At 44.9% G+C, this 22,010-nt stretch overlaps 1 protein-coding gene and 1 long non-coding RNA gene across 4 annotated transcripts in view; one reads left to right on the top strand and one right to left on the bottom strand.

Annotated features, from left to right (window-relative positions):
- The window catches only part of ALPK2 (alpha kinase 2), a 155,471-nt gene that overhangs the window by 4,684 nt on the left and 128,777 nt on the right, over positions 1 to 22,010 (bottom strand). For all 3 annotated transcript variants that reach the window (XM_077135352.1, XM_077135353.1, XM_077135354.1), the window contains exons 11-12: positions 20,281 to 20,498; positions 16,191 to 16,239 (exon numbers count right to left, since the gene is read on the bottom strand). In XM_077135352.1, the coding sequence (XP_076991467.1) occupies positions 16,191 to 16,239; positions 20,281 to 20,498 (267 nt within the window). The remainder of the gene's footprint in view (positions 1 to 16,190; positions 16,240 to 20,280; positions 20,499 to 22,010) is intronic.
- The window catches only part of LOC143662021 (uncharacterized), a 61,883-nt gene that overhangs the window by 5,300 nt on the left and 34,573 nt on the right, over positions 1 to 22,010 (top strand). The gene's annotated exons all lie outside the window — the stretch shown is intronic.

Here is a 22,010-nt window from a genome sequence, read left to right as displayed (position 1 = left end):
TAATGTTACTGATTTTTGCACATTAATTTTATATCCCGCCACCATGCTGAATTTGTTTATTAGCTCAAATAATTTTGATGTAGATTTCTCAGGATATTCCAAGTATAGTATCATATCATCTGCAAATAATGAGAGTTTTACTTCTTCCTTTCCAATTTGGGTGCCTTTTATTTCTTTGCCCTGCCTGATTGCTCTAGCTAGAACTTCTAGTACAATGTTGAATAATAGTGGTGACAGTGGGCATCCTTGTCTTATACCTGATTGTGCTGGTTTGAAAGAATGTATATACCCCAGAAAATCCATGTTTTAATCCTAATCCCATTTGTAAAGGCAGCCATGTCTTCTAATCCCTATTCAGCACCATATGTTTGAGACTATAATTAGATCATCTCCCTGGAGATGTGACTCAATCAAGAGTGGTTCTTAAACTGGATTAGGTGGAGATGTGTCTCCACCCATTCGGGTAGGTCCTGATTAATTTATGGGAATCCTATAAAAGAGGAAACATTTTGGAGAAAGATGGAGTTTCTGAGAGAACAGAGAATGACATAGTCACAAGAAGCAGAGAGTCCACCAGCCAGTTACCTTTGGAGATGAAGAAGGAAAACGCCTCCTGGGGAGCTTCATGAAACAGGAAGCCAGGAGAGAAAGCTAGCAGATGATGCCATGTTTACCATGTGCCCTTCCAGCTGGGAGAGAAACCCTGACCATATTCACCATGTGCCCTGTCACTTGAAAGAGAAAAACCCTGAACTTCATCAGCCTTCCTGAACCAAAGTATCTCTCCCTGGATGCCTTAGATTGGACATTTCTATAGACTTGCTTTAATTGGGACACTCTCTTGGCCTTAGAACTTTAAAGTAGCAACTTATTAAATTCCCCTTTTTAAAAGCCATTCTGTTTCTGGTATATTGCATTCCGGCAGCTAGCAAACTGGAACACTGATCTTAGGGGGAAGGCTTTCAGTCTCTCTCCATTGAGTACAATGCTGGCTATCAGTTTTTCATATATTCCTTTTATCGTTTTGAGGTAGTTACCTTTGTTTTCTATCTTTTGGAGTGTTTTTATCAGAAAAGGATGCTGAACTTTATTGAATGCTTTTTTCAGCATCAATCAAGATGATCATGATATTTTTCCCTCTTGATTTGTCAATGTGTTGTATTACATTAATTGATTTTCTTGTGTTGAACCATCCTTGCATTCCTGGTATAAATCCCACTTGGTCATGGTGTATAATTCTTTTAATGTGCTGTTGGATTCGATTTGCTAACATTTTATTGAGAATTTCTGAATCTATGTTCATTATGGAGATTGGGCTGTAGTTTTCCTTTCTTATAGCATCTTTATCCAGTTTTTTGGTATTAAAATGCTATTAGCTTCATAAAATGAATTGGTAGTGTTCCTTTTTCCTCAATTTTTTGGAACAGTTTAAGCAGGACTGGTGTTAGTTCTTTCTGGAATGTCTGATAAAATTCCCCTGTGAAGCTATCTGGCCCTGGGCTTTTCTTTGTAGGAAGATTTTTGATGACTGATTGAATCTCTTTGTGATTGGTTTGCTGAGATCTTCTATTTCTTCCTGAGTTAGTGTAGCCTGTTTGTGTTTCTCCAGGAATTTGCTCATTTCATCTAAGTTGTCTAGTTTGTTGGCATATAGTTGTTCACAGTATCCTCTTATGATTTCTTTTATTTCTTCAGGGTCTGTGGTAATGCACCCCTTCTCATTTCTGATTTTGTTTATTGGCATTCTCTCTCATTTTTTCTGTCAGTCTTGCTAGTGGCCCATCAATTTTATTGATTTTCTCAAAAAAACAACTTTTGATTTTATTGGTTCTTTCTATTGTTCTTTTGTTCTCCCATTCATCTATCTCTGCTTTAATCTTTGTTATTTCTCTTCTCCTATTTGCTTTTGGTTTAGTTTGCTATTCTTTCTCAAGTTCCTCCAGGTTTGCTGTTAACTCCTTGATTTTTGCTCTTTCTTGTTTTTTAATATAGGCATTTAAGGCAATAAATTTCCCTCTCAGCACAGCCTTTGCCACATCCCATAAGTTCTGATAAGTTGTATTCTCATTTTCATTCCTCTCCAGATAGCTATTGATTTCTCTAACAATTTCTTCTTTGACCCACTGGTTGTTTAAGAGTGTGTTATTTAATCTCCATACATTTGTGAATGTTCTCATTCTTTGGTGGTTATTGAGATCCAGCTTCATCACGTTGTGATCAGAGAAATTGCTTTGAATAATTTCAGTATTTTTAAATTTATAAAGACCTGTTCTATGCCCCAGCAAATTATCTATCCTGGAGAATGTTCCATGAGCACTAGAGAAGAATGTATAAACTTGTACTTTGGAGTGCAATGAACTATATATGTCTGTTAGGTCTAATTCATTTATCAAGTTATTTAACTTCTCTGTTTCCTTGTCGATCTTCTGTCTAGTTGTTCTGTCTATAGAGGAGAGTGGTGTATTGAAGTCTCCTCCTATTACTGTTGAAACATCTATTGCACCCCTTCAGTTTTGCCAATGTTTGTCTCATGTACTTTGGAGCCTTGACTGGGAGCATAAACATTTATGATTGTTATATCTTCTTGGTGAATTGACCCTTTAATTAGTATATAGTGTCCTTCTTTGTCTCTTATGATGTTGTTCTAGTTTGCTAGCTGCCAGAATGCAACACACCAGAGATGGATTGGCTTTTAATAAAAGGGGATTTATTCCATTAGTTCTTCAGAGGAAAGGCAGCTAACTTCTATCTGAGGTTCTTTCTTATGTGGAAAGGCTCAGGGTAATCTCTGCTGGCCTTCTCTCCAGGCCTCTGGGTTCCAACAACTTTCCCCAGGGTGATTCCTTTCTGCATCTCCAAAGGCCTGGGCTGAGCTGCAAGTGCTGAGATGAGGTATGCCAAGCTGCTTGGGCTGTGCTACATTGTGCTCTCTCACTTAAGCACCAGCCAATTAAGTCAAACATCATTCATTGCAGCAGGCACGCCTCCTAGCCGACTGCAGATGTAATCAGCAACAGATGAGGTTCCCGTACCATTGGTTCATATCCACAGCAACAGAATTAGGTGCCTTCACCTGGTCAAGTTGACAACTGAATCTAACTACCACAGATGTCTTTACATTTAAAGGCTATTTTGTCCGATATTAGTATAGCTTCTCCTGCTTTCTTTTGTTTACAACTTGGGTGGAAAATCTTTTTCCATTCTTTCACTTTCAATCTATTTGTATCCTTGTATCTAAGTTGAGTCTCTCTTAAGCAGCATATAGCTGGATTATGTTTCTTAATCTATTCTGCCAATCAGTATCTTTTAATTGGTAAGTTTAGTCTGTTAACATTCAAATTATTACTGAAAAGGTGCTTCTTGATCCCATCATCTTTTTTCTTTTTAATTTATCAGATCTATATATTCTTTTCCCTCTTTCTCTTTATATTCTTTAAATTACCCTTAGTGGTACTCCTCAATTCTGTGCCCTCCTCCAGACCTCCCTCTCCTGTCTTTTTTGTTTCAGCCAGCAGAACCCCTTTTAGTATTTCTCATAGGGCCAGTCTCTTGTTGACAGATTCTTTCAGGACTTGTTTGTCTGTGAAAATTTTAATCTCTCCCTCAATTTTGAAGGACAATTTGGCTGGGTACAGAATTCTTGGCTGGAAATCTTTCTCTTTCAGGATCTTGAATATATCATACCACTGCCTTCTCACCTCCAGGGTGCTAGTTGAGTAGTCTGAACTCAGTCTTATTAGATTTTCCTTGTATGTAGTAGATTGTTTCTCTCTTGCCACTTTCAGGATTTTTCTGCTTCTCTTCAACATTTGACAGACTGATTAGTATGTGCCTTGAGGGAGGCCTATTTGGATTTATTCTGTTTGGAGTTCATTAGACTTCTTTAACTTGTATATTTATGTCCTTTATGAGGGTTGGGAAGTTTTTCCCCATTATATCCTCAACTACTCTTCCTAGCCCTTTACTCCACTCTTCTTCTTCTGGGACACAATGATTCTTATATTTGTAAGCTTTGTTTTATCTATCATTTCCCTGAGGTCCCATTTAGTTTTTTCCATCTTTTTTGCCATTTGCTGTTTTAAGTCTTTGAAGTCAATTATCTTGTCCTCTATATCATTTATTCTTTCTTCTGTCCCTTCAAGCCTAGTGTTGTGTGCCTCTAGTATGTTTTTGTTTCATCAACAGTCTTTAATCTCTGTGATATCTGCTATTTTTCTATTTATTCTTTCAAATTCCTCTTTATGCTCATCTACTGTCTTCTTAATCTCCTTTATGTCATTTGCTATTCCACTTATTTTATTAAGTAGAGTTGTATGAACATCTTTGATTAGTTCCAACATCTGTGTCTCCTCTGGTGTTTTAATTTGGTCATTAGGCAGGGCTACATCTGTCTGCATTGTGATATGCTTGTGATCTTCTGCTGTCTTCCTGGCATGTAAATATCTTGATTGATTTACTTTGGGAGTTGATTTCTTTCAGTAGTCTAAGGCCTTGTGTTTGCGGGATGGTTGTCCAGCAGGGAGCAGGATATGGGGTGGGGCACTCAGTGGGGTGATTCATTTCAGGGCAGGTATAGGCACAGGTTGGGGATGTTACGATGATACTTGTGAACATGGGCTCCCAGCAGTCAGGGAGGATGTAGCTGTGCAGATGCACTGGTCTGGCATGGGGGGGGGGGGGGCAGTGAAAGAAAACAACTCCCCAAGTAAACCAATCAAGATATTTGCATGCCATGAAGACAGCAGAAGATCACTACTGAGAATATCCATCTAAACCTCTAAACCACCGAGATTGGTACATGACATGAAGTAAAGATTCAATTAATGTTGGCCACATTATTGTTTTAACTATCAGTATTATGATTGGTGTGACCGCCAGGAGCTTCCTGTGGAAGGGATGTTTAGCTGAGACTGAAGGGTCAGTGATTTGCCAGAAGGGGAAGGTCAGGCATAAAGGACCAGGCACGTAATCTGTGGGGCACAGCGCAAAATGAAGATATGGGCCCCTTGTTCAAAACTTATTAAGAATTTCAAGATGGTGACAGCAGAGTGTCACACCAAGCCTGGGGCCCTTCTAAGCACGGGGTCCTGTGTAGTAGCACAGGCTGCATAGCCATGAAACTGGCCCTGCTGGGTGAGAACATATTCTGGCCATTTGTGATTAATAAGGCCAAGCACGAACTGGCAAACGGATGTCTGCTGTACTGGCACCAGTAGCTAAGAGGGCTCCAGAAACTTGGCCTTCATTTGCTGGTGGAAGCCACGTGAAGTGTGAGCAACCCCGGAATGAATGGAAATTTGGATCATGCTCTTTTCCCTGCACAATCTAAGCTGGCAGTGAAGCTAGCAAGGGCATGAAAGGCTTCTTTCATCTCTCAAGCACCAGCACTCAGCTTTACCCTGACATGCCTGTTAGAAATCCAGCATGTCCCCTCTTCCTCCCTGCCAAGGAGCAGCTGGGCCCTGGGGACCCTCGGTTCATTTCCTTGTGGAAAACAACTAATTTCTAAAAGCCCAGCTTGCTTGTTGAAGAAAAAGACGAGCATATACCAGAGTTGAACCTAGCAGAATAGAAAAAATTCTGATGCTCACTGTGCCATTTCTACATCTCTATCCTCCAGGAGACAAGAGAGAGGCTGAAATGTCAGCTGTCTGCATTTCCTCCAAGCCTGTGCACTCCCTGGAGGGCATAAGGCTGCCCAGGGCCCGTGGGTCAGATACGCACAGAGCTTCAACCTGCCGGATCTCCTCAGACAAATGAGGAGTATCGTAGGCCCTCCGCCTCTCCAATGAAGCATGCTGGAAACAACCCACAGTCATTTGTTTTGGGACTTCTGTGAGGCTTTTATACACTTGGACACATATCTCTGCTGAGAAAAATAACTCATTAACAGCACGACCTCCCAGAATGTTTGCTCCCCCTGGAGTATTGCCCTGGCTGAGCATAAGGTCCTATATGGTGCTTTCACCCTCAGTAAGGGAAAGGATGAGTTTGGTCCAAGGAGCATGACTTCTGGGCCACCCAGCAGCGCCCATCCTCCCAAATAGTCCCCGAGAGCTGGACCTTGTCCCAGGAACCAGGCCCCTCTTTCTCCACACCTCCTTTGGAGTCCTGACTGAAAGCCACAGTCAAGTGGCCAGGATTCGAGCTGGTTTTTCCTATGGAAGATGACATGTAGGTACAGGGAGGTCCAGGAACAAGGGCAGTTTTGCACAGTCCAGGAGACCTTATCTCAGTCTCCAGCTCCAGGGCCATCTCTGTGGAAGACTCCCTTGCCCTCTCCACCTCATTAGTAGAAACCCTTCCAACCTCTTCTCTATATCTTCATTGGGACCAGTTCGACTTCTCGGAATTAGGAGGTACGTGTCTCCACAGATCGTGAACTCTCCCAGGGTACTGCTTTGTACCCTGCATTTCTGGCCAGGGGAGGTTTGCTGATGAATGTTCTGGGAACAAGTTCAGGGATACCAACCCTGTCCTGACACCGACCTCATCTCAGCCCAGGGGCTCTCCACATCATATTTCTGATCTCATTTGGACTCTCAGCTTGGTCTCAGCCATGCTGGATTTCTACGTTCTGCTCTGCTCTGTTGTTCTCTCAAACTTGCAACCATTGATTGCCCAGGAAGCAAAAAGAGCAGCATCCCATGTGTTCCTAGCTCAATTAACCCCAGATTTACTTAAAGGTCATGAGTCCAGTTATACCAAGTGCCCATTTCTTAAGCAATGGGAATCACAGACTCTTTTTGGGGACCCTCCCTGTCACCCACAGTCCCACCCACCGCCCTAAGGACTAGAGGAAACCATAGATGTGGAGTTTCAGGACCTCCCTCCAAATAGATCTGATAGAACCATGAACCTCCGGTCTGGGAACTTCTCCACATGTTTCCATAGAGAGACTCTGGAATTTTACTGAACGTCATCCAGTTCTCAAAGATCCCTCCCTGTGGATGGAACTGGTGCGTGCAAAGTACCCAGGGTCTTATAATGCTGATTTGGATTTGGTTAGGTCTGGGTGGGGTCCAAGGTTCTGCATTTCTGAGAGCTCTGAGGTAAGGCCGTGTAGCTGGTCCAACGGCCCCATGTGGAGGAGCGAGGAGAGAGACTACTCCAAGTGGTGGACACCTCTAAGCAGCCCCATCTGACTTTGGAAATGTTTTTATATTTAAATCGTATCTAACAATATAATAAAATCACACTGTGGATTGTACACTTAAATGGTTAAAATGGCAAATTTTGCATTATGTATATGTATGTCACTATCATAAAATTAAAAGAATCACACTGTAATATTCCACTTGGGGAGGCGCTGGAAAGCTAGCTATTTCCACACTCCTGCCCTCACTCAACAGAGATTTAGTTTTAATACCCTCTGTGTGTGGAGAGCTGTGCCAGGCTGATATCTCGCTTAAAAATTACTCCTCTCTGCCCTTGTGCTGGTGACGGATGGCCTGGGCTCTCTGAGGAATGCTGACAGCACGGCTGGCTTCTCCCTCTGAGCTTATTTGTTCAGTGCTTCCCTATGCAACTTATGGCTTCCAAAAACACCTGGGTATAGGGAAGGGGATGTGTGAAGTTGTGGAAACTTCCAACTCTGGCTGTGCTGAAGAAACCAAGGTTTTCTTGGAAAATGAGGTGAGACAAAAACCTATAAAGAAGTTTCCCTCACATTTTGGTAACCCTTTTGGAAGCAAGCCAGAAGCTGTTTGTAACAGAGCTTTAGTTTGACATCCTTTCAAAGAAAATTGTGACTTATAGGGAACAGCTCTAAGGACAAGGAATTCAGACTGAGGACTGGGATGAGGAACTGAAATAAACCAAGAGTTTGGTGAGAGTGAAAGTAAAATAAAGCCTGGTCAAGATTCATACAGAAGTGGAACAGAGTATTATCTATATGCTAAGGGTGTTTATCTGGTAATTCCTGAATTTCCTCAATACCCTTCATTTCTTCATGTTTGTTCATTCATTTCTTTATTCACAGGCCAGACACCATGGTGGGTTAATAAAGGATTATTAATACAGAGCTCTTTTCTAGAATCTGGCCATTTACTAGCAGAGAGAAACACTTTTTTAAAAAAATAATTACAATGTGCCATGACAAAGTGCTGCGGAAACCCAGAAGGTTCCATGGAGGAAGGATGGCTTACAGGCTTACCTGGCACTGGGAACAGCATGAGCAAAGGCTCAGAAGCACAGAAGTCAAGCGGTGCATTCTGAGTGAGAGGTGGCGTGCTGAGGACAGTCAGGAAGGGCTTTGTAAGCTGTGCTATGTCATTTTCCCTGTGCTTTAGGATTTCCTAAAATATGTTCTAGAGAGCAATCATCCCACAAGAGGCTTTGAAAAAATACATAGTTCTGTGGTGTAAATCTCAGGAGAATTGCTATATGTCTTCCTACCCTCCTCAGACATTCAAAATACATATCAGCTCTTTTTTTTTTCTTTTTGGGTGCATGGTCTGGGAATTGAACCCAAGTCTCCCGCATGAAAGACAAGCATTCTAACCACTGAACCACCCGTGCACCCCATATCAGTTCTTTAAAGACCCTAAAAAGACTCAGGCTTAAAGAGAAACCTCCTAAACTTATTCAACCCAGTGTTTCCCATTATTTGAAAATGGAAATCTTGTTTTCACGTAACGACTTTGGAAAATGCTTCTATACAGGTTGGTAAGCTCTGTGGGGTGGGGACAGTATAAGATGATGAGACCTGCATTTTCTAGAGAAGCTGTAGTTTGAGGCTGTCACAGGATGACGTCTTCTCCTGGACAGGGCCCATCAGCATCCAAGCTCCACAAAGACCACAGCAGCCCAGTCCAGCCACCGCCACCCCTCACCAGGCCTCTTGTCACAGCCCCCAAAGGCTACCCCTGCCCCCCCCTTGTCTGTGCAGTGGGATCTCCCATAGGCACCCTGAGAGGGAGTCCAGTCACAGCCTCAGAGCGGCTCAGCTGGTCTCACCACACTTAGAACAAATCCCAGCTCCTTTCCTTGGCTCACAGGTGGTAATGGGGCAAATTGTGGCCTCAAAAGGATATGTCGAAGTCCTAACCCCCAGGACCTCAGAGTAAGACCTTATTTGGAAAATAGGTCTTTGCACATGTGGTCAGTTACGATGGGGTCACACTGGAGTAGGGTGGGTCCTTAGCCCAGTAAGCCTGCAAGAGCTACAGGGGTGGAGGCCCAGGGAGAAGCCCATGTGGAGAGGGAGGTAGAGCCCAGAGTGGTGCAGCCACAAGCCAAAGAACACCAGGTTGCCGGCTACCACCTGAGGCAAGAACGGATTCTTCCCTAGAGCCACTGGAGGGAGATGTACCTGCCCAAACCTTGATTCGGACCTCAAGCCTTTAGAACTGTGAGAAGACAAACAGCTATTACTTTAAGCCGCCAGGTGTGTGGTACTTTGTCCCAGCAGGCCTAGGAAGTGACCATGCTATTCTGTAGCCCCCGTCTGCTCTCTCCCTTACCGCCCACTGCCCGGCCCTCCCTGAGGCCTCAGTTTAAGCAACAGCCTGGGCTGCCACCATGGAAACCAAACCCTGGCTTTTCTTCCCTGGCAGCCACCCAGGCCTGGAGAAGCAGATACTAAAAGTAGCCTTCTGCAGAAGTGGGAGGGAGAAGGAGATGGAAAGACGCCTGAGACCAGGGATGGCCAAGAGGCTCGGATGTCACAGAGCAGGAAGAGGATGGGCCCACAAGAGACCAGATCCGCCCAGAAAGAGTCATCAGTGGCATCAGGAAGGTCGCAGCAGGGTGCAGTGGTGGGAGCTGGGTTACTGCCAAGGTGCCATGGATTCAACCAGGTTGTCAGTAGAAGATGAGAAAACTCCAGAAGGTGGCTAGAAAAAGCAAGAGGGGTGTAATGTGTGTGTGTGTGTGTGTGCGCGCGTGTGTGTATTTATCTGTCCACAGGGAGCTAGAGAGCCTGTTTGAAGGCAGAAGGGAAGAATCCTATGGGCAGGCAAAGAACAAGGGACCAACTGTGGAGTGGCATCCCAGAGAAGCGGAGCCCCCCACCTGAGGATTTCAGAGGTTGTCACATAAGGACAGCCCTGCCCTTAGCACTGTCCAACACTGAACACCCTGAACACATGGCCCTGCCTCTACCTCACCTCATCCTGCCCCATACATTGGACCCACGCTCTTCTGAAGGTTAAACCTGCAGACAGCTTATACATCATGGGAAACTGCTGCTCTCCTCCTTCACCTCGACTGCGGGCACTGTTGCCCTAAAGGGGCTCTCCATCTGCAGATAAAAGGAGGGCAGTCCTTTGGGAATTCCAGCTCTGGGGCTCAAAACAACAGATGGATCTTGGATGGCCTATGCAGTGGTGTCTCCTTGCCAACATTCCCTGGTCTGCTCTCTCTGTCCCCGACTTCTGTTTCAGCTGCAGACGTTAAGGAGAAAACTATCTGCTTCCCGCAAATCAATGGGGACGAGCCTCCTGTGACCTCAAGAGCCAATCCACGTTAGACGACTCTTCTCCCCCAGCTCCCAGGGGCCCCTGACTCTTCTCTTTCATGCCATAGAGACAATCCAGGTTTCAGGCATCTTCAGAGGCAATGAGAGCAGAGATCTTGTAAGTGAGCGAAGATTCCAGAATGCCGTTGCCAATGGAAGCAGGGAGAGCAATTTGCCAAACTCATGGTCTAACAGGGTGACCTTAAGTCCACCACCTGCTCTTGAGATGCTCCTTCTGTTCCCACTTGTTTCTGAAAGTTGGACAAGTGATGAGGAGGCTGGCATGCATGGCCCGGGTCCTGGGAAGGGACTGAGCAGGGGCTGGGGGTGGGGATAACCAGGGGGAAGATTGGGGAATGGGAGGACCTACATGGTCACAGCTTCAGTCACTCAGCACCACTGTCCTACTTTTGAAGCCCTGGGCAGAGGCCAGGAGGCAGCTGTACTAGCCCTGCTGCATGGAATGGGTGTGTCCTGCACAGCTGCCTTGGGCCAAGGAGTCTCTGAACACATACTGGAACATACTAGGAGCACCAGCCCTGCCAAGATTGTGAAAGCAGTAATTTTCTTTTTGTGGACCTCCAGACATCCTTGATAGCAAAGACTGTTTCGATGCCCAGATAAATCGAAACTGGGCTGAGCCCTAGGACATAATGGCTTGATCAGTCGAAAATTCAGCACAGGCAGCCTTTGATTCAGCACATCTCCTTTCAGGGGAGATGACAATGGTCAATTATAGGCACAATGGTAGGCTGGGGAGAGCAGAGATGTGGGGCGTTAAAGTGCCCTACTCAGGTCCCTCGGTCTGTGAGGCTGCTCCTCTGAAGCCTGGCATTGGGAAGGTGCAAGAATGCTTGATATGCCACGGTGCCCTGCAGTGAGAAGCACTTCCAAGATGTCAGGAAATTCTGTTCCAACATTCCGTTGTTTGCACCCTTCCTGGCAGATTCACACCTCGCTTTGACTAGTCTGCCTAGAGTCACAACAAGCACGTGTGCACACAAGCATGCACACATACACACAAACCTACCCCAGGGCTATGTTTCTTGAGATTAGAATCCATTTCTTTCACCTGTAGGCTTGTTTTGGCCCTTTCCCTGTGGGATGGTAACAGTCTTGGACTCGCGACCTGGCTGAGCATCCCGGTGGCAGGTACCCCTGTCTGCCGATGGGGGCTTGGCGGGGGCTGCACTTGGAGCCTTTGTTCTGGAACTCAGCTGGCCAAAGGTGGAGACTGTTTTAGTCTCTCCTTGTTTCCATGGCTTGAGGACTCCAGCCGATACACAGACGCCTACAGGGGCTGCTTTCTCAAGGTGACTGTCCTCACCAGTCTGTCTTGCCGCCTGGTCCTCATCACCTCTCAGGCGCCCCTTCTCTAGGAGCAAGTCGTTGTGACTCTGTCCAGAGCCTCCCAGGTTTGGTGTCCGGAAGCCTTGCGGTTCTCTCTTCTAAGGATCGAGAGGCGTGGTGCTGGCTGGCGGCCACCCTGAGAGCTGCTCTTTGTGGCTATTCGCATCAATCCTGTCTGGGTCCAGTGCTCAGTACCTGGGAGGAGATCTGCTCGGGGTACTTTTCTTTGTCTTAGTTCAATCCACACCATGAAATTGGCTTTTTTTAGAGGGCAAAAGTATTGACTTTAGTGACCCCTGGTGGCTGAATTTCGATCTCTCCACCTCCCGAGAAGAAGGTGCTGGCAGGCAGGAGATGTGCCCCCAGAGCCCCCTGATGGCCACGCTGGCAGAACTGCCCACCCCCCTCACCCTGAACACGCTGCTTTAAACTGGCCTGGGATGAGATCGGTTACATTTCAAAATCTCCAGTATACAGTTAGGCATTTTGCTTTGTCTCCTTCAATGAGCTCTAATTGACTGAGCAGTTTCAAGTCACAAATGTGTTCAATAGTCCAGGTAGGAACCTGGGTCTACCTAGAATGTGAATTACTGGATTTCAAAACAATCCTATTTGCCATACTTTGAAACGGAAACGTGTGTATTCAATATTACCAAAGATTTAAGGACGCTGGGGTACGGGCGCTGCGTTTCCCGACATGGTCAGGTCGCTGGCTCCCAGGAGACATTTAGTGCATACTTCCATTTCAAGGCCTGCACTAGCTAGCACGTGACGTTGGATAAGTCATGACAGTTCCCTATTTTCTTGCATGAACTTTTAAATAATGATTTATTCTCAAAATCAGATCACACCCTTCCACTTCATTGCAAGAGACCTAGGCCGGCTGCATTTATGGGGGTGTCGGCAGCCAAAAATATGACTCAGATTGAGACAGGAGGGGACAATTTATTTAAATGACATGGCAGTTTCTTTGCCGCCAAAAGATCGTGACCACTGCTGGTCAAAAATGGGAAGGTCCTAAATTTGGGAGATTTCTTCTTTCTGTTGTCAATAATATGGAGTAGCCATTATTATTATTAACAGTAGTGAAGGAAGCCGGACTTGCCAGGCTGCCTCACTGGTGCTCATTCCCGCCCTTTCACTACGGGTCACCCATCCCGCTGCCTGCACACGCAGCGGCTTCTTAGGTCTGTGCCATTCTCCGCGGCCCGGCTCTGCCAAATGCCAGCCTTCCCTTTCCCTCCTTATCAGTAGCCAGAGAACAGGCGACCCTCCCTGTCATGAATGAGCTAAGCACATGCATGGCAGCTTAAAGAAGAAATAAAATATGTGCTTAACAAATCCTTCTTTATCACCCTTCTCTCCTGCTCTCTCTAGAAGCCCCTTTGCACTCTGGAGCACTCCTTCCCTTTTTCTTTCCCCCTGTTCATTTGGCTCCCATCTGGGCCTTGCTCTCTATCTACAAACTGCCTTTGAATTTAAAAGCAAAACAAAAAGAAATTTACATAGCATAAAATGAAGCATTTTGTAGCGAACAATTCAGTGGCATTCAGTATCATCTTTATCTAGTTCTAAAACATTTCCATCACCCCCAAAGGAAAAACCACATGCTCATTAAGTAGTTGCTTCCAATTTCCCCCTCCCCCCAGACCCTGGCAACCACCAATCTGTTTCTGTCTCTATAGACTAACCTATTCTGGATATTTCATAGAAATGAAGTCATAAATCTATGATCACCTTTTGCGTCTGACTTCTTTCACTTAGTGTAATGTTTCTGAGATCCATCCACAGTGTAGCACGTATCAATACTTCATCCCTTTTTATGGCTAAATAATATTCCACAACACATATATGCTGCAATTAGTTTATTCATTCATCTGTTAATGAACATTTGAGCTGTTTTCACTTGCCACTGTGTGCCTCTGAATTTGAACTCTTTCCAAGTCCTTCTGCATTGTTTTAGCTCCATTTTCCAGCTTTAGCTTTCACTAGAAAGTTTTTTTCAATTGAATCTTGACTCCAAACCTGTCTCTGCTGGAAGGAGGCTGTGAGGAAGCTGTCCCCCGCCCCATCCCCAGAGCAGAGGGGCACCAAGGAGCCTCTAGAGACGCCTCCCAACCCCTCACCCTCAAATAGGAGAAGCTCCCCCTTTCATCACTTTTTCATGTTGGGTTTCAAAGAAATGTTTCTTTTGAAAAAACATTTCATGCCTTAAGAGGAAACTTTTTTTTTAATGGACAAGATGATCTAATATCACTTCTAAAGCTCTAGAACACTCTGGAATTCCTTTCACTCCCATCTCCTCCTCCCCTACCTCTCCTTGGGTAGGAAGGCAGTAAATAACCAACACTTTATAGACGACATTTTATACTGGGCTCCAGCCATCTGCCTTTCTAATGGTTCTTGGGCAGCTGTCCCAGGCCAGATAAGTCACATTAAAGCTGAGAACAAACCGAGAGATTGGATTTCTTCTTAAATTAGGAGGAAAATGTGGCGTTTAAAGCTCTCACTTGTTCTGCGTTCCTGGAAGCTGCTGACATATTTTTAAATGATTTTTTAAATAATCATGCTGTTAAGCCTTTCATGGGATTTGAAACTTCTTGGGCAGGTTTCTGTTTTGTTTTGTTTTTCTGGTAGAAAGTTGTTCTAAATACAGTGTGAAATTTGACAACTCAGGTGTGAGGCTGAGGCCTGGAGTGGGGTAGGGTAGGGGAGCAATGTTTATTGAGCTCATGCCAAGCTGCAGTGATTAGACAGGGTTAACTGGTGGACACCCCATGATAACCCTTGTACCCCCATTCTGTAGATAAGTGGCTTTGAGGACTTAAAAAGTCATACCCACAATCCCACAGCTGGTGGGACCAAAAGCTAGTACTCAAACCAGGCCTGGATGATGCCTGAATTTTCACTATTCTACAGAGGACTTTTCAGTCCGTAAAGGAAGATTCTGCTCAGGAACTTCTTCTGAGGTCCAGACACCTTCAAAACTGGCAGCATTGCATGATTCATCTGCTGAACTAGATGGGGTGCTAGGACAGCTGGCATCCAATGGTACTCTCCCAGGCAAACCAGGATGTATGGTCACCCTCTTCATCAGGAGGGCCAGACAAGTTCCCGTGATGCCAAGAAGCAAGGAACCACCCAGAGAAGAAGTGGAGGGGCCAAGATCTGACACCCAGTCTCCCTTGCAAAGCCCTGTTCTCCCCATGACATCTTACCCCTCCTGATGCATTCTCTTCACAAGCTAAAGGAGTTCCCAAAGTCCCTGTCCTAAATGACAGTGAGGGCTCTGGTGAGCACTGGGGAGGAAGTCAGGGCCAGCTCCAGAACAGGACTTTCCTATCACTGAGCAGTTTTTCAGGAGGGACCACATCAAAGGGAAATATCCAATCTGCATCTGGGTTCTAAAACCAAATCATGAGCTTTGTGCCATCAGCAAGAACTTCATGAATCAGACTTATTGATCTGGAGGTTAAAAGAAAGAGCAGTTCTCTTTTCACTTTTTCCCCTCTACTTTTTTCCATTCTTCCTTAAAGCTGAAAATTAGCATATTCATTAAAGCTTTACTTTAACAGTCCCAGCCACAGGAGAGTAAATCATCCTTCCAAAGGTCACCTGCCCTCTTCTCCTCCTCCTTACCAGTGCCTGGGCACAGCAGTAGTGGAAAAGGCAGAGAACTTAATTTTCACCAAAACCCCAAAATCGACTGCTTTCTGCAGCGATAGTCAGGTAAAACAATGAGAAGGGACAGGCTGTTAAAAAGAGACACCACTAAAACTCTATCTTAGCTCCACAGGCCTGCCTCACACTGCACAAGCATCACCCTACACTGAGTTAGGAAAGCGAAACCATCCCCAGCAGAGTAACTAATCCAAGCTCTTCAACCACCACACGTTACTGTAATTGCTATCATGGGAGGCAATAAAGTACTTTTTGGGAAAAAGTAGGGAGGGAAACGGCATTTTAAAAAAGGCAAATTTAATTCATTGTACTCAATAGGAAAAGGAAATGTTCTTTAAAAACTTTATATAGGGAAGATATTAAGTGTCAGTCAAGGTAGGAAAATGGAATATTCATAATTAAAAGAAATCCCAATAATGCTGGTATTATTTTTTCCCACAGCACTCTTGATAGTAATTAATCTTAAAATACGTCTGCAGGGTTTTGTTTGTTTCAAAGTTAGGAAACAAATGTGTTTCCCTGCAAGAACAAAGTACATAAATATTTAATGTTAGAAAAGAGAATTAAATTCCCCAAGAACATTTGTCATCCACAGTTCAAGAAAGCTGCTTTGCCCACGTCTGCCTGGGCAACATTTGCCCGGAAGGGGTTTGGATGCCCTGTGTTAAATGAGACACACTGAGTCTTTTTTGTTACTTACCCTTTAGCCAGTGTTGCTATGCCAACGTCAGTTAACTTCATTCCTACACCTACAGGAAGAGAAAGCAAAGGCAGAGTTTGTGTTACACGGGGCAACTTAGAAAGTACCAGCAATCCATTGATGGGGGAGGAAAGTGATTTCTCCACCACCATTTCCCTTGCTGCAGAAACACGCAATTTCATCCTTGTTTCCCCAACAGACACCTCTTTCTTTAGAGGATGGACAGCCTTTCAGGCATGCATGCACCTTTATGGGATGATAATGGGGAAGGCCTGCCTTCTGGGGTAGCAGCTCAGGGAATCAGGCCTCACTTGTGCAGTGGGGCCATCGACCCAGCAACCCCCAGCCCTCTGGGCTCTGGGAAGCAAGGTGGCCTGCCCAGCCCCAGCCGTCTACTTGGAGAGTGAGCTAATGCTCTGTGTGTGAAGCTGAGGCCTGTCACGTGTCCCATAACCTCCCTCCACAGAATGCTCTGATTTGGGCTTAGGTCTGGTCCCCATTCCTCACTGAACCTGTCAACCCTGACAATGTAGAAGGAGGGGTGGGTGGATGTCTGCGGGGGTGGCCAATGCCAACGGTGAGAAAGTTCAAGACGTCATCTTGTTGCTTCAAAACCAAACTCCAGATAAGTGATTTTCTGTTTCCTTAAACAGTTTCAGATCCAGGCTAAGGATTTTCTTGGTTGAGCTTAGACCCAGGGAAGCACTCCTGAGTTAGACATTGGCTTTTAACCAGTGGCTTGGACATGGTGACATATGTAACCCAAGGTCTGACCCTTTGATACTTCTAACCTCCAGCCACTAAGCCACAGTGGGGTAGCCACCAAAGCCAAAACAAACACACAGAAAGACGAGCAACCTCAATTTCCCACCCCAGTTCAGCAAAAAAGATTCATCCCTGATAGAATTTGAAGCATGCAGAAGTCTTTTTATTTCTGTCTTCCCAGCAAAAGCAGTTGGGAGAATGGCTAGACAATAAGGGTTGCAAGGAGAATGGAAAATCCCACTGTCTTTCAGGGTAAGGAAGCACAAGAGTCACCATACTATCTGCAGGGGAGAAGAGAGCCACTCTCCTTGTCCACCCCAATCCCCTAGTCTCAGCCCCATGTCCTTCATCTCTCCCAGAATTGGCAGAAGGGAGCAGCCTCTGTGATGCCCAGAGCTTGTGTGGCCTGTAGACCTTTTCAGAATCAACCTGCCTAGAACAGGTAGCAGTTCTGCTCTTGACTTGGCTGTGGGCACCTGCTCCAATTCATTGGCCTCTGCCTCACCCTCACCCAGGTAATCTAGCAATGGCTCTTTCAGGGCACAGGGCCACCCCACACCAGGTCTGCTCTCCTCTCTTCCCGACTCCCACCTTACATGAGCCAGACTGTGACTGCTGGTCTTCCCACTGCCAGCAGTGATCCTGCCCACAGAGGGGCTGCGCAGCATGGGAGCCAGTTCTGGTCGTGGAGGAAGGCACACCTCTCAGCCCACCCCCTCCCCCTAATCCCCAAGGATCAGATCTGATGGCATCTCCTTCCATGGTTCTCCTCCCCAACAAATACTGTTTTTTGAGGCCCAGGAAAGCTGCAGGGTTAAGGCTCTGATTCAGCAGGGTCTGCCTGGAGCATGGCAAAAATGTTGCTATGTAGTCCAGTTAGTCAGAGAGAAGCAATGAGTCTGCCTTTTCTATACTGCACCTGTGAGCTAAATTAAATAGGCATTTTTGGGAGCCAGTGAGCATTTTAAAGCCTCTTTCACAGTTGGTAACTAATTCATCTCGTTCTTTCTAGCTGCTAACAACTAGAACATATGTAGAAAGGCTTCACATAGCTGTTATTACAGGCTATGTCCTGGAAAAAAAAATACACCAAATTGCAAAAGCCCTCTTTGGACATCTTGTTTCATGGAAAGTTGTACTTTAAAAATCACAGCTCTCTTTTTTAAGTGAGCATGTAAGTCCAATTTTGTAATGTCATTTGGCAAAAGGTCCTTGAAATGGACGGATTGCTTTCCCTTGCTTCTCACCATTACCAGATGTCACTTATAGTTTAGAAAAATTGAATATAATTTTAAAAAGGAAACATCTCTCTCTTGGTTGACAGGCTCCCAGCTATTCAACCAAGATTTTTAAGACTCTCTAGAGGATAATGATTTAAATTGAAGTGTGTGGCTATTAAACTGAGTTGGTGAAAAGAGTAATCTACAGGTTGCTTCTGATGGAAGGAAGGAAGGCAGGCAGCAGTTTATACTCCAGAATGTGAGTTGTGGGTCTTTGGGGTGACAGCTTCATCCACTAGCAGTCTTACCAGCACCCAGGTCTTAGGGACCATTTGCAGACTTGGCTTTCCCACTGCAAACCTGCAGGGACCAGTAGGAGCCTGTAAACGAGCAAGTGCAACCAGAATGGGGCGACTTTTAAGTGTCCGAGAGGGTGATGTTGAGTTTGAGGTCGTTTGGGTTTTTTAAAACCCTAATTCCAATGCCTCCGTAAAATGATGCAACGAGGAGATTGCTTAGCGAATAGATGTATCTTGCACAATACGATGGCAGCAGAACGATAGATGTTTCACAGCTGCGAAGAGCAAATAAACCCTCATGTGAAATACTGCGCCAACACTTCAGACACACACGTCCACTTAGAGAGAAGTGTGATATCCCACTCCGGTTGTTTACTAGCACTCTGGAAGCGGAACTAGCTACGCCTAAGCTCTATGGTGGTGCTGGAAGAGCTGCATTGAGTGCAAAATGAGCTCTGAAGGGGAGAAGATGGGGGGAGTCTCAGGGATTGCAGTCAGAATCTATATAGGATAATTAGCTGTCTCAAACCATATTTTTTGTGAGTGTGTGGCAATGGAGTCTCTCCCAAGAGTGAGAGGATAGGACTGCCCTACCTGTGCACGGTGCCCTAACTGCAAGACTGCAATGTTGGACTTCCTCACTGGCTCTCTAGGAGACCCTCAGAGGATGCAGAAAGGGGAGGAGTGGTGCACACAGCAGCATTCTAACATCAGGAGAAACTTGAAGGGTCAGGAATTAAATCTCTTCAAATTTATTAATTTGTGTTTTAGTGGAAAGAGTTTGAGCTTCTGAGTCACAAAACCTGGGTTGTGTCTTGGAACATTTTATTTATTAGGTGAGTGTCAGCTGTCAATTGAATCACTGTTTACAAGCCTCAATGTTCTCATCTATAAAATGGGACTTATAAATGGGAATCATAATGGGGTTATTATGAAGATTAAGTAAAAATAATGGAAAAAACTAATGCACACAAAAATTGGTGAAATCCAAGTAAGGTCTGCAGTCAGGTTAATTCTATTGTGCCAGCTACAGTTTCCTGAGTTTGATAATGTATTATATTCATGTAAGATGTTACCATTGGGAGTAACTGAGGGAAGGTTACATCGGGACCTCTCTCTATGATTTTTACACCTTCTTGTGAGTCTACAGTTATTTCAAGTTAAAAAGGTTAAAAAAAAAAAGATAGGGAACCCATTATGTGACAATAATAACATTCACGAAATGTTTTGCTAGCACATTTAATTCTCATAACCAGGCAGAAACTTTTTTAAAAACCATAAACCTGTACAACACAAAGAGTGGACCCTAATGGAAATAGTGGGCCAAAGTAATAGCATAATTATAATAATATTGTTCCATCTATTGTAAAAAAAATTAGTACAAAATAATAGGGAAAGCTGTGTGTAGAAGACAGTGGTATATGGAACTCTTTGCTTCTGCATGATTTTTTTTAAACCTACAGAATTTTTTAAATGCTTTTTAATTTAAAAAAATTTTTAATTTATCCTTGGTACATGTGGATTTTCACATATATTTCTGAGTTTGCAACTACTGAGGATATAATAATAAAGCCAGTGTTTGGTTACCTGTTACAATGAGAAGTCATTACTGGCATGAGTTATTAAAACATACTTAATTTTTCCATTTGGCTGGTCATTTCTAGCTACTTTGTCAAATCTCATATCTGAGGAGGCATCAGCAACACTTTCTGCTGGTGGGATAGCTTAAAGGCACTGTGGAGTTGCTCCCAAAAGACCCCTCCCCGCCCTCCCATCTCTAGGAACAGCCCAAGCTTCTCTGCTCACCTTGCATGTCTGTGACCAGGAGGCAGCCACTTGTTTTCTGGTATACCCAGTGCTGGAAGGTACAACATTTTTGGCCAGCCTCTGATTCTCTTCTCAAGAAGTTTATCTCCTTCCCATCCCTGATAGAATACTTCACAAACTCTCCAATCAGCTCCTCTTCCACTGTTGCATAAGGGATATTGTTCTCAGGCCGACGGATAAGAAAAATAGGAATGATCCTGGTAGGAGAGGAAACACGAGCACGTCAAGTTCTCAGATGGGAAGAAAGATGCCTGTGCATTCTACCCTCATGTGGAGCAGCAGGGAGCTACAGAGTCAACCCAGGGTTCCATCAGATTTAGACTAAAACCCCCTCAGTGATTATGCAGTGGGTAAGAGGAGGTGTTTCTGTTTTTATTTGTTCAGAGAGTTGGTTAGGAATTTATCCTTGGAACAGAGTTTAATGACTGTGAGCATTATAGTCATATTTCAATAACTGATTGGTCAGATGACTTAAATCCATCTACCACACATCCATCCATCTATCTATCCATCTTTCCTTCCTCCCTACTTCCCCTCCCTCTCTTCCTTCCTTCCTTTCTTCCATTCAGTCAACAAATATTTATTAAGTGGTTTTCAGGCACTGCTCTAGAAAACAGCAGCAAAGAAAGCAAAGATTTGCTGTCTTACATTTAAATGAAGGAGACAGAAAGTAAACAACTACACATGGACATCAGACAGTGCTGGGTGCTAGGTGCAAATATAAAGCAGTGGGAGGAGGTAGGGGCTGCAGTTTTATGCAGGGAAGTCAGAGAAGGCCTTGTTAAGTGATGAAGTGACACTTGAGCAGAGACCCAAAGGAGGTGGGGGCAGAAGAACCATGAGCTTATCTATGGGAAGAGTGTTCTAGGTAGGTTCTTTTAATCCTGACCCAATATTGTAGCAAATGGAAAAGGCTCTGGGGCAGGAACATTCTTGGCATGTTCAAGGAAAAGCAGGGGCCAGTGTGGCTGGAGGGGCGTGAGCAGGGGAAGGGTAGGAGCTGATGAGGACCGGAGGGAACAGGCAGCCAGACCTGTGGGGTCATGCAGGCCATTTTGAAATCTCTGCCTTTATGCTGGGTGGGATGAGAAGCCCTTGAAGGGTTCTGATCTGGGGGGTGGCAAAATCAAACCAATATGCTACAAGGATCACTTGGCTGCTCTGCCCCGTGTAGACTGACGGAGGACAAGGACAGAAGCAGGGGCACCCGGGAGGAGGCTATGCAACAACGACGGTAGCATGGAGTGGGGTAGGGATCACATTCTGAATCTGTATCTCAGCTTGACTCCATTTGCTCTGCCACCATCCTATATTCCATCTCTCCTCTCTCCTCAAACCACCCACCTCCCCAACCTCACTCTCAGCTGATGACCCCACTTCCTACTTTAATGTGAAAACTTTAACAACCAAAAGAAAATTCTAAAAGATGTCACCCACATTTTCCCACCTCCCAACAGCTCTGCCCAGCTTGTCTGCTTCCCTTTCTGATACTTTGGTTGAACCATCTGTGCTGGTTTGAAACTACTATGTACCCCAGAAAAGCCATGTTCTTTTAATCCTGACCCAATATTGTAGGGTGATTCCTCTTGATTAGGTTGTTTGCATGGAGATGTGACACGCCCAATTGTGGGTGTGGCCTTTTGATTAGATGAGATATAGCCCCACCCAGTCAAGGTGGGTCTTTATTAGTTTACTGGAGTCCTTTAAAA

The sequence above is a fragment of the Tamandua tetradactyla genome, chromosome 18 (assembly GCF_023851605.1).
Source record: "Tamandua tetradactyla isolate mTamTet1 chromosome 18, mTamTet1.pri, whole genome shotgun sequence".
Classification (NCBI taxonomy): domain Eukaryota; kingdom Metazoa; phylum Chordata; class Mammalia; order Pilosa; family Myrmecophagidae; genus Tamandua; species Tamandua tetradactyla.
This window is presented reverse-complemented; position numbering and strand designations above follow the sequence as displayed.